At 39.6% G+C, this 12,033-nt stretch overlaps 1 protein-coding gene across 8 annotated transcripts in view; it reads left to right on the top strand.

Annotated features, from left to right (window-relative positions):
* Positions 1–8,360: 8,360 nt before the first annotated feature.
* WASHC3 (WASH complex subunit 3) overlaps positions 8,361–12,033 on the top strand; it is a 46,992-nt gene continuing 43,319 nt past the window's right edge. For 5 of the 8 annotated variants that reach the window (XR_011608925.1, XR_011608926.1, XM_011761748.2 and 2 more), the window contains exons 1-2: positions 8,581–8,759; positions 9,126–9,224. Coding sequence is in view for 6 of the 8 variants with exons in the window: in XM_011761748.2 (XP_011760050.1) it covers positions 8,616–8,759; positions 9,126–9,224 (243 nt within the window). In the remaining 2 variants the exon portion in view is untranslated. The other 3 variants (XM_011761752.2, XM_011761751.2, XM_011761753.2) reach the window with 3 other exon arrangements.

Consider the following 12,033-nt stretch of genomic DNA (forward strand, 5'->3'; position numbering starts at 1 on the left):
TGTTACCTAATCACAGTAACACAACAAAATAATTAGTGTATCAGCTTTGAAGATCTCATTTCACAAAAGTTAAAAAACACACGTTATGATATCTCCATCACTCAAACTCATAAGCACTTCCTTTTGCATGCATTGGGCACAGATTTCATGGAAAATCAAAAGCATTTAATCGACTTTCTGACATTTTCATCTGTTCTTTGAACTACTTTAATTAAAAAAAATGTCCTTATATAGGGTCAAGTGACATTTGTTTGTCTGAAAATTTCCTTGGATCAGCTTATTTCTGTGTAACATGTCTGTTATACAGCTATTTGCCTTTTAAACTAATTTCTAACAGGATACTCTACCTTGGGACTTGTAACACAATGTAAGCTTATAAAATCCACATGAAAAATAGTAAGTAATGGGGAGACCACCGGGTTTCTCAGCCTTTACAAACAATTTGACTTAAAGATTTATGAAATATTCATTTCTACCAACTTCATTTATAATGCTGTAATGAGTTGACTTTCTGTTTCTATGTAGTAAAAGACAATAAATGCTGCTGGTATCTGTGCTTCTAATGGTGGTTAAACATAAAACTTTGATCTTATAAACACAGCTGTTGTCCTATAATTGAGCCAAATTCAGACAGGATTAAACCCTGGCCAAAATTAAGGTTAATCTTTGCAACCATCTCAAGTAAGAGCTTTCTAATACTGTTTTAGGAAATCTTTGTTTTTGAGACAGCATAAAAGGAAGTAAGTTCCAGACAACTGACCTCTAAAGTAAGCCAGACGCAACTAATGATAAATTATACCATAGTGATAAAGAAGATGGAAAGGTGGAAAGTGTATAACCAAATAAGTTCATTTTGGTTCATTTTGACTTAGAAAGTCACTTCTTACCATAGTAGTCTTAGTTGACATTAAGTTTAAATCAGACCAATATAAGTTACTTTTTAATGAACTTCTTTCTACCATCTTAATGTTTCTTTGGTTAATTGCTAGTACTTTCTTCCACTAATAATAAAACTAGGTGTTTATTACAAATAGAATAACTTGATATATTTTATTGTAACTGTGTAATAGCTCATTTTGGTTTCCAACCTACAAAAAAAAAAAAAAAAATTTCATTAAGTATTAGACTTTCTGGAATTTTAAATACTTTGTCAAATGTTCTGTAGGGCTGATTCTCCTGAGATTTGGACACTAGCACCTCAAGCTGTGTTGTGAACAGCTAATAATGCATTTCTCTCCAAATTGCCTATTCCAAGAGAACATCTGTGGTAGTACCCCTCACCTGAAATCTGTAGAGCTCTAATATTGGATTGGTCTAATACGATTTTCCTGGCACTTGATTTTGAGCAAGTACAGGATGTGGTTATATAGACAGCTGCTTCAGAAGTCTCACCTCATCCTAGACTTAACCCACAAATACGTTAAACCCCAAGACAATGGAACAATTCCGGAATTCTGTCAGTGTTTTTGACCTCTCTCTTCCCATGGTTATACTCACCTAACACAATAACTAAGATGTATTTTTATGTATACATAATTTTCATGTAACCCTGGGTCATTGCTCCCCAACCTTGGTGGTAAGTACCTGGGAGAATATGGAACTATTGCAAGGGTTTCTTAAAATTATATTCATGCTACCATTAGCAAAATTCTCTTTTTTCTTAGAAGCCATGACCTCCTGGGGTCCTGAGATAATATAGACAGCCCCCAAATCAAACTTGCTCACATGTTCCCAACAGACTTTGACTTAAGGTGTCTTGCCATCTTCCACTTCCTCCCCAAAACACCATAACAGGAAGGAGGGGAATGACCCAGCCAAGGAACTCTCCATTCACATTCAGAGATAGTGGCTTTTGTAGATCTCAGCAATCTTGAGAGGGTAAAAAAGTGTTCCCAGATATGTGGAGGTGTGTTTGTCAACTTGATAATCTACTACATGTCTTCAGATTTAGCTCTGGTGTTTGGAAATAAGCCAGTGTACTTTAACCATTCCTTCCTGTGTGGTATACAGGAGGCAAGACTTTCTAAGGCAGGCTGTATTACAGGAAAACTAATAGAACCTAGCCTGGAAAATGAAATGGAGAGAAATACTATCTTTGAATGAAAATTTGGGATTTTAAGATGAATTTCCCAATAGAGCTCACCTGTATTCCTATTTTCAATTTCCCACAACAATGTCTATGTGTTTGTTCAGTGAATGTTAGATGTCCAACCACAGTCATCATCAATGTTCTTCAGAATGTTTTGAATATTATTAAAAGGGCTCTCATACTGGAAAACACCATGAACCATTTTCCTGGATTGACTGGCTTTTAATTTGTGGCCCAGTTATTTTTTTAAAGTTGATAGCAAAGGCTCTAGCATGATCCTTTTGAACTCTAGAAACAAAGCTTCGGGAAGAAATGTTGGTGTTGAACTTCTGAGTAGTTTTAAGTGATTTTATATGGTTGTGATTCAAAATAACCTGACCACTTTAAGAAATCCAGGTGCTGAGTCATTTACAGACACAGCCAGGGGAGGTTAATTAGAAGCAGCTGATAGTGGCATCATTTGCTGCTTTTTAAAAAAAATAAACGGAGATGGTGATTCTATGAAGAGGACAGAGTGCTAACGAAAGTGTACAAAACTAAGCAAACATTCAGGACTGAGGTTTACCTAATTTCTACTGCACCAAAAGGGGAAAAATATCACTCAGTGAATTCAAGATAAAGTACCATAGCTCTATAAAAATGGTAATGGTTGCTCCAAGAAGTTCCCTTGCTCCTGCCTCTTTCTCCTGACCAAACTCGTGTTTCCCCTGTGGCCTTCCACGGCATGGTGTGCCCTCTTGGGAACTGTAAGTACTAAATTCTTTCAGTAGCATTGGCCTGTGTCATCACTTAGTTGTCTCCATAAGTAAAAGTCCTATGAGCACAAATGAGTACAGTGAGACCTTTTCCCAATCCCCTCAAAGAGGGCAGGATAATTTAGATTGTTTGCTCTTTCACTGGGGAATAGCTGACTATAAGTATCTTTAGGTCTCTTCTCTTGAGGGAGTTAGCTTTCCAAAGTGGAATCAAGTCTCCTGCCTAGAGGATATAAGGTTACAACTCAATTTTCTGTACGAAGTTAAGAAAGCCACAACAATTAAAAGGAATAACGGGAAACATGAATTCTTAACACAGTTGAAGCAAGGCTAGAATTCCTTCACTTAACGAAGTCTCAACAGATTATTGGTATCACTCCTGAGAGATGGGATTGAGGAGGGAATAAGGATGGGAAACATTTAATTTTATTTTCCCACTATTACGAATCAACACCATGCCTCTCTAACTGTTCCATCCTGAAGCAAAGCGGGGAGAAATTTAAAAAAAAAAAAAAAAAATGGGGACCATTTTTTATTGTTTCCCCACCCAAGACTATACCCGTGATAACAGCAATTTTCTGGTAATCTTATGAAAACATTTCAAGAAATTGAAAAATTCTTAGTTTTTTATAAAATGAATACATGGAGGTGGCACACATAGTCTTTGAAATCAGTATTCATTACAATCTTTTTGGCCCCCAAAATTCACTACAGTAAATGAAATCTGGCAATACTTTTCATTTTTACCAGTGCAAGAAAGCCTGAAGGAAACAGTACATACTTCAAAGGTCATCTGGTGGTTGGCCAAGACTTCTAGGTATAGATTGTTTTTAATAGTCCTGGAAATCAGTTATTAAAATGTGAATGGCCCTGCTCTGAGGAGCTAAGGATGACTGACGAACAGTAATCATCAAATATCCTAGGAGGCAAAGAAACTGCCATTCTAAAAACCAAACCATTTTACAATTTTTTTTTTGATAGTCTATTGCCCCTAGGCCACAAACCTGTACAGCATGTTACTGTACTAAATCCTATAGGCAATTGTAACACCATGGTGTTTGTGTATCTAAACATGGGAAAGGTGTAGTAAAAATACTATACCTTTTACTATAATAGGTCCACCCTCTAATATGTAGTCCATCACTGAGGAAATGGTTTGTGGCCCATAACTGTGTATAGAACCATATCATATACATGTATATACACACATACACATATATAAATGCCTGCTACTTACACATAACTATAACCATAAAGTTGCTGTGTTGTTTTTGTTTGTTTGTTTGTTTGATTTTTTTCTCCTGGCTGGGAGTCTCTCTTGGCTCTAGAGAAGAAGGCTAGGCTGACCAGTGGGGAATTCTGCTCAGGGAGACTGATGGAGTACCCAGAGTTGTGAGTCCCACCTAAATCAAAGGTTAATAAAATATCAAGTAGGATGTGGAAGTACAAGGTTCATTAAGCCCAAATGTCACTCAGAAGATACTTAGCGTTTACTATAGGACAAACATTGGGCTAGGGCCTTAATAGTGAACTAACAGAGACTCTGCCCTAAATTGATAATATAGCAGGCTTTCAAACAGGCAATTATATGTGCTATGATAGAGTTAAGCAGAGAATGCTATGGAAGCATGTACGAACAGTTAATCTAATCTTTGTGGCTTCAGGAAAGCTCTAAGGATGGAATGTTAAGACTTCTGCTACAAGTTAGAATACAGAAAGATGCATGAAAGCCTTTTACATAGTGGTAATAAGAAATAACCAGATAAAAATCATACTTTTTATGGGGCTGTTGAAAAGCCATGTATATAAGACCTTAATGACATAAATTCTATAGTCATGCCTATGTTTGGAGGAACATAGTTTAACAGAGAGCTGTGGCATTGCCATGCCCAGGGAGAAGGGCGTGGTCTGGATACAAGTAGATGGAAGAACAAGCCTACAACACTCTAGGAGACTGCAGAGTTAAGGAAAAAGTGGCTGAGACTTTGCCAATGGTATAGGCTGGTGAGACAGACTTGGGTCTGGAAGGACCTCAATCACAAAAATAAATCACTTAGGCCTACATCCCACACCCAAGATTGCTAAGAAAGCAGCAATGGAAGAAATGTTTTCAGTAAGGAGAGAGAATTCACTGAATCTTGCACATTCTTACAGTGCTTGGATTCCTGAGCCCTGCTAAAGCTGAATCTGAAGGTGAACCAAATGATCTGAAACTATGGCCCATCCCTCCCTCTCTAACACAAACACTGACAAGATCCAAGAGCTCAGTCCTTTGCAGGAGGTTGAATTGAATTAACTGCAGGTGAACTTCATCTAAAGCTGCAGCCCAGCATCAGCTCAATTCAAAGTGTGAATGAATCTGAATGTTCCATTTCTTACTGAACTTTCTGTTCTTTTTTTCACAATGTTCATAATAAAATTAAAAATTATAAGACATGCTAAAAAGCAGGAAACACAACCCATAATTAGGAAAAAGTTGTCAATAGAAGCAGGCACATAGATGAACCAGAAATTGGCATGATAAGGACTTTTTAAAAACTTATACATTTTTTTAATATAGAGGAAAAGATGAATGAAGGGAATTTCAAGAGAAAAACAAACTCTAAAAAACAGATTTTTAGAACAAAAATATATCTGAAATCAATTTATTAGATGTGTTTTGGAACTAAACTGGAAACTAGAAAATACTTGAAGATAGGTTGGTAAGAATTATCCACACTGAAACACAGGGAGAAGTAAATGTTTTGGGGGAAATGAGCAGAGCACCATGATCTGTGGGCAATATTAACCAGTCTAACATACAAGTATTTTTGAAGTCCCAGAAAAAGAGAAAAATGACAAAAACGTTTTTTGAAGAATTAATGGTCAAAAATCTTTCTTTCAAATTTGATTTAGAACACCAACCCACAGATCTGAGCAGCTCACCAAACCACAAGCAGGATAAATACAAAAAAAACCATACCCATACCCCACGCACATTATATTCAAACTTGAAAACCAAGGATAAAGGAGAGAAGAGATGTGAAGAATGAGTAGGAGTTAGCCAGGCAGGGGTTGTTGGGAAGCAAGGGAGATTGTTCCAGGCAGAAGGAAGACAACATCTTGAAAGACCCACACACTGCAAGCAGTTCCAGGAATTGAAAGAAATTATTTGGGGCTAAGGAGAAAGTTATAACAGTGAGAGTTAAGGTTAAAGAAGTGGCCAAGAGCCATAGAGAGGACGTGTGAGCATATTAAACTGAGGGAGATGGGGAACGAAATTATATCCTGGGTAATATAATCAGATTTGTCTTTTTAAAAATCACTGTGGCTACAATGTGTGGAATAGATTGGAGACACAAGATGGAGGCAGGAAGAAGCTATTGCAGTAACCCAGGCATAAAACTGTGTCGTACAGAACTTGAGATATGGCAGTAAGGATGGAGAGTTACAGATTGATTCAAGAGCTACTTAGGAAATAGAAGAGGTAAGATTTGATGAATGACTAGATATAAAGGAGGATGGAGTAAAGAGTGACTGTTAGAGCTATGTAACCTTTCCAGGCTCAGCCACCTACCTTCAAGTCACATTCATTACCTTGTACCAAACAGAATGTCCCAAAATGCAATTCTGATCATGCCACCCCCTGCTTAAAAGCTCTTCAGTGGCTCCCATCATTTTTCTGCTCTGGATCTTTCCATGACTTCCCATCACACCCAAAGTGAAAGCCAAAGTCCTTATGATGTCCCATAAAGCTCTGCATGATCAGGTCTCCACATAACTTTTATCCATCATGTCCTTCCCCACCTTGCTCGCTCTGCTTCAGTTATACTGGCTTCCAATGTAAGATCTGGGTTAGATATATAAATGTGAGAAACTCTAGAGAATGGGGACATGCGAAGCAACCAGCAAAAGAAACTGAAAAGAAATGACCATAGTGATACAAAGAAAATCAGAGAAGATTTGCCTTCTTGAAAGAAAAATTAAGAAAGTTCAATCAGAAGGTGATCACTGTAAGGTTAAGCTGTGCAATGTGCAACTTTAAGAAACAATACCCACACCCAACTAATTGCTACAGATGCCCTATGGATCACATTAGATAAACATGGACTATAGTATCAAATCTGGCATAAAAGGCCCTTAAATGAAATTTTTCTGGCTACGTCTCCTGAAGCAGAATAGGGTCTGGAGGCAGGGCACCTAAGGCCAATTCACGCTGACTTCCTAGAACTAAATCAAAAGGTAAACCCCAAATTTCCACACCTAAGTAACAAAAGGAGCAGCGGCTACTCCCTTTGCAAATCCCCACCTTTTCTGACAGGCAGATGGAAATTGAAGGTACCTCAACCAATCAGACTGATTGCGGACCAAATCTTCCTTTGCATAGAAGTGCAACTTAGTAACATCACTTTAGCCTCTGATTGGTTGCTTTCCACAACCAATCAGATGTTTGTATAGGAGTGTGACCTTTGTAATTTTACTTCAGCCTCTGATTGGTTGCTTTCCACAACCAATCATACTGATTGTGGCCACCACTTCATTTGCATGAGGAGAACACCAGTGGCCAATGGGAAATCTCTAGCGGGTATTTGGACCTAAGAAGATTCTGTATCCAGTACACTGTGGAGAGTACTTTGGTTTTCAATAAATCTTTGCTTTTGTTGGTTCATTCTTTCCTTGCTTTGTGCATTTTGTCCAATTCTTTGTTCAAAACGTCAAGAACCTGGACACCCTCCACCGGTAGCACTCTTACCTCATTTCCTACCATTCTCCATGTATGGGATTACTTGCTTCAACCAAACCAACAGGGCCAGGTGCCAGCGGCTCACACCTATAATCCCAGTGCTTAGGGAGGCCAAGGCATGAAGATCATTTGAGCCAAGGGGTTTGAGACTACGGTGAGCTATAATCCTCACCGCACACCAGACTGGGTGACACAGCAAGACCCCCATTTTAAAGCTGCCAACTTGGTCTTCATCTTTTCCATGCTCCCTGTAAATGGCAGTCACTTCCGTAGGTTTGTGCCTCACCTCTAGTAGTTGACGTTTTATTTCATGTTTTAAAAACCTTTGGAAGGCCAGGCGGGTTGGCTCACGACTGTAATCCCAGCACTCTGGGAGGCTGAGGCAGGAGAATCGCTTGAGGTCAGGAGTTCGAGACCAGCCTGGGAACTGGTGTGTATATACACACAAACCCTTTGGAAGTAGGTCTTATTTCTCATTCTTCAGAGCATAAACCTCCCCAATGCAGCAATCAAACTCAATCTTTGTTTTCACAGTAAAAGCCTAGCAGAGTATATATGACACTTAGGATTAAAAAAAAAAAAATTGTTGCTCAAGGAATGACGGAGCCGTTATATAACAGACAGGACTAAGTAGGGGTAACCTCAAAGGGACGCAACTTCTGGCTTTGTTTTGTTTTGTTTACCTCCTAAGATTTTACTGCTATAACTGCATCCTTGCACCATCGCGAAATTGACGTCACAATCTGGACTAAAACTACCAATCCCAGAATGCCGAGCGAGGAGGCGGGCTCTCCGGAAGTCGCCGAGTGATTAGTGAGCGGAGGCATTTTCTTCCGGCGGGAAGGGCCCCGGAGGCGGGGACTTGGGGGGAAAGTTGAGACGCGATTACCGGGTTGGTCGGGCCCCATCTGGGAGGGGTTTGTGGGTGAACTCGGGGTCTCCCGCCCGCAGAGGAGATGGATGAGGACGGGCTTCCTCTCATGGGGTCAGGCATAGACCTGACCAAGGTTTGTAAAAGACGATACTAAACTCCTCCACCGGGAGGAGGATGGGGAAGACGCAGCTTCCCGGGGAGACCACACCTTCCGGGTCCCCACTCTGTCACGGCCCCGGGCCCTTCTGCCGGCCTCAGGAGGGAGAGCTCCGCAGTCCACCTTCAAATGGGGTCCCTCTTGAACTGATTAAGGAGACGGTGTGCATCTCCCAACTTTCGCTTCCCATCTCTCGTGTCTCTGTGCCGCCGGCGACAGACGCCGGTTGTGATAGCTAGCCCTACCTCTTTTTCAGCCCCCAAGTTTTTGTGTGTGTTTATGTGTGTTGCTTCTGCCTGCCAAAATTCGTACCAGTGAGTCTAGAGGCTGTTCTCAAACTTTTATGCACCTCTGTCGTCTTCGGACACCCCACCTACAGTTTAGGAAAACAAGTTAATGACTATTCCCAGTCCTTCAAGAAATTCGTATCACACAGCAAAGTGCCTCGTGATTATTTCCAAATATGAAAAGGTTTGCACTGTGTACGTTCCTCCTGTATGAACCATGTTTGTTTTTACGTAACACAGGTGCCAGCTATTCAACAGAAAAGAACGGTGGCTTTTCTAAACCAATTTGTGGTGCACACTGTACAGTTCCTCAACCGCTTTTCTACAGTTTGTGAGGAGGTAGGTCCTGTGATACTGGTTTATAGAGTCGCCTAGAAGTCACCTTGCACTGCTGAGATTGACAAATGGAGTAAAACAAGAATTACAGTCTTTATTCATGTATCATGACCTCTTGTCACCCAATTGTGTTAACACACCTTAAGTTCTCTTTTACTCTGTTACAATCAATCTTGCAACCCTCCTCTACTGAATTAGTGTTCTAGAGGTCCTTGTGAGATAGTTCAGTCAGGCTTATTGCGATTAAAGAGAACAATAGGAAATCTAAAATTTCTTTTTTTCTTTTTTTTTTTTTAGACAGAGTCTAACTCTATCACCCAAGCTAGAGTGCAGTGGCGCGATCTCGGCTCACTGCAACCTCCGCCTCCCGGGTTCAAGCGATTCTCTTGTCTCAGCCTCCTGAGTGGCTGGGATTACAGGCATGCGCCACCATGTCTGGCTAATTTTTTGTATTTAGTAGAGACGGGGGTTTCACCATGTTGGTCAGGCTGGTCTCGAACTCCTGACCTCAGGCGATCTACCAGCCTCAGCCTCCCAAAGTGCTGGGATTACAGGCCCGAGGCACCGTGCCCAACTTCTAAAATTAGTTGAAAATAGTTTTTATTTTGCTATTTGTTATTCGTTCTCGTACCCCAAAATAGTTTTTATTTTGCTATTTGTTATTCGTTCTCGTACCCCAAAACCACATTGTTTATATTAAATTTATTTTACATTCCGAATCTAAAAGATGGCTAGAGGAGATAGGCTGGAAACATAACTTTGGCATCAAATATGATTATAGAAATAAAAATATTTTCTGCAAATGACTTGTAAGGATTAAGTATCCAACTAGGGACTAGGTGCCAGAGCTGGCACAGTAGTGTGCACCTGTAATCCCAGCTACTCGGGAGGCAGAGACAGGAGGATCACTTGTGCCCAGGAGTTTGAGACGAGCCTGGACAACATAGAGAAACTCAGTGTTTTGTTTTTGTTTTAAAAAAGAGGATAGGTACAAGATCCAGGATCCAGGGACTCCCTGTCTTTTAAAAAGCCAAAAAAGAAGATGGGGAGGACAATGGGAACCATGGGCTGAAATTGCATTTAAGGAAAGAAAAGTAAATTATGGGGCTTAGATAATTCACAAGTAAGTCTGTTGAACATTCTGCCTTATGTAAGGTATAGCCTTAGCAATTAGAGTTTGTAGAGGATTTTTGCTTCTATGTTCATTGGAGATATTGACCTTTGGTTTTCTTTTCTTGTAGTGTATTTGTTTGGCTTTGGAATCAGGATAATGCTGGTCTCCTAAATTGAGTTCGAAAATTTTCCCTCCTCTTCAGTATTTTGGAAGAATTTGAGAAGGATTTGTATTAGTTCTTCTTTAAATGTTTGGTAGAATTCAGTAGTGAAGCCATCAGGTCCGGGGGGTTTTGTTTAGTGGGAGACTTAACTACTGATTTGATCTCTTATTATCGGTCTGTTCAGATTACCTATTTCTTTATGATTTAGTCTTGATAGGTTGTATGTGTCTAGGAACTTATCCATTCTAGGTTATCCAATCTGTTGGCATATAATTGGTCATAGCAGTCTCTTATGAGCCTTCATATTTCTTTTGTTTCAATTGTAAAGTCATGTTTATTTAAGTATGAGCTTATATTCACTAAAATTTACCGTTAAGTATGAGATTTGACAAATTCATAATCATAACATAATCAAGATGTAGAATAGTTGTAGAACAAGGTGTAGAATCACTCCAAAAATTCCCTCATGTTCCTTTGCAGTCACCCCTTTTTTATCCCTAGGAATCTATTATTCTGTTTTCTGTCAAAAGGGTCAAATTTAATCACTACAGTGATCTCTGGTACTGTGGAAAAATTCCTGAGCACACAAAACACACAAACCAAATTTTTTAAAAATGAGATACTTACAAAATTTCTTTAGCATACCAACCAAATGAAGGTAGCTTCATATTTTAGTACAGATGCTCAGATATCTTAGGCAGAATTAAGTCCACCATTGCTGTATATATGCCTCAACAGTAATATTTAAGAGTAGACTGTAAAAATAAACTTATAATCTTTAGAATCATCAAAACAATGGGATTATTAAATAACCTTTGTAAGTTAAAGCAGAGTTTATAAAGTTGTCTTCCATAGTTGTAAAATAGCTAGTCTAGTTGGATAGAATTAATGTGTCCTAAAACTGACCTGCTTGAAGAACTACTCTAGGTCATGTCTTTGTAGGTAGAGTATGGTCTTTTGTGTTAACACTGTCTCAAGTTTCAGACTGGGGCTGGTTGATAGAAAAACTAGTTTTTAAAAAAAAAAAAAAACTATTTTAAGTAATGGAATTGAATTTTATGGAAATTCTCTATGGCACCAACTCAACCACAGGACAGAAACAAAAAATTCTTATCTAAACATTCCTATACAAAATTGGGACCATCTCAGTTCACCCCAGCTACCACCATGAAAGAGACAAAGAAAGCAAAAACTTCTGTTCTGAATGTATCAGTGGTCCCATATTCAAATACTCCTTATCTACTTGAAAAGCTTTGATGGGTTGGGCACGGTGGCCCACACCTGTAATCCCAGCACTTTGTGCCCACGTGGGCAGATCACCTGAGGCTGAGTTCGAGACCAGCCTGGCCAACAGTGGAACCCCATCTCCACTGAAAATACAAAAATTAACCAGGTGTGGTGGTACACGCCTGTATTCCCAGCTATTTGGGAGGCTGAGGCAGAAGAATCACTTGAACCTGGGAGGTGGAGGTTGCAGTGAGCCAAGATCTCGCCATTGCACTCCATCCTGGGTAACAGAGCAATACTCCATCTCA

The sequence above is a fragment of the Macaca nemestrina genome, chromosome 10 (assembly GCF_043159975.1).
Source record: "Macaca nemestrina isolate mMacNem1 chromosome 10, mMacNem.hap1, whole genome shotgun sequence".
NCBI lineage: Eukaryota > Metazoa > Chordata > Mammalia > Primates > Cercopithecidae > Macaca > Macaca nemestrina.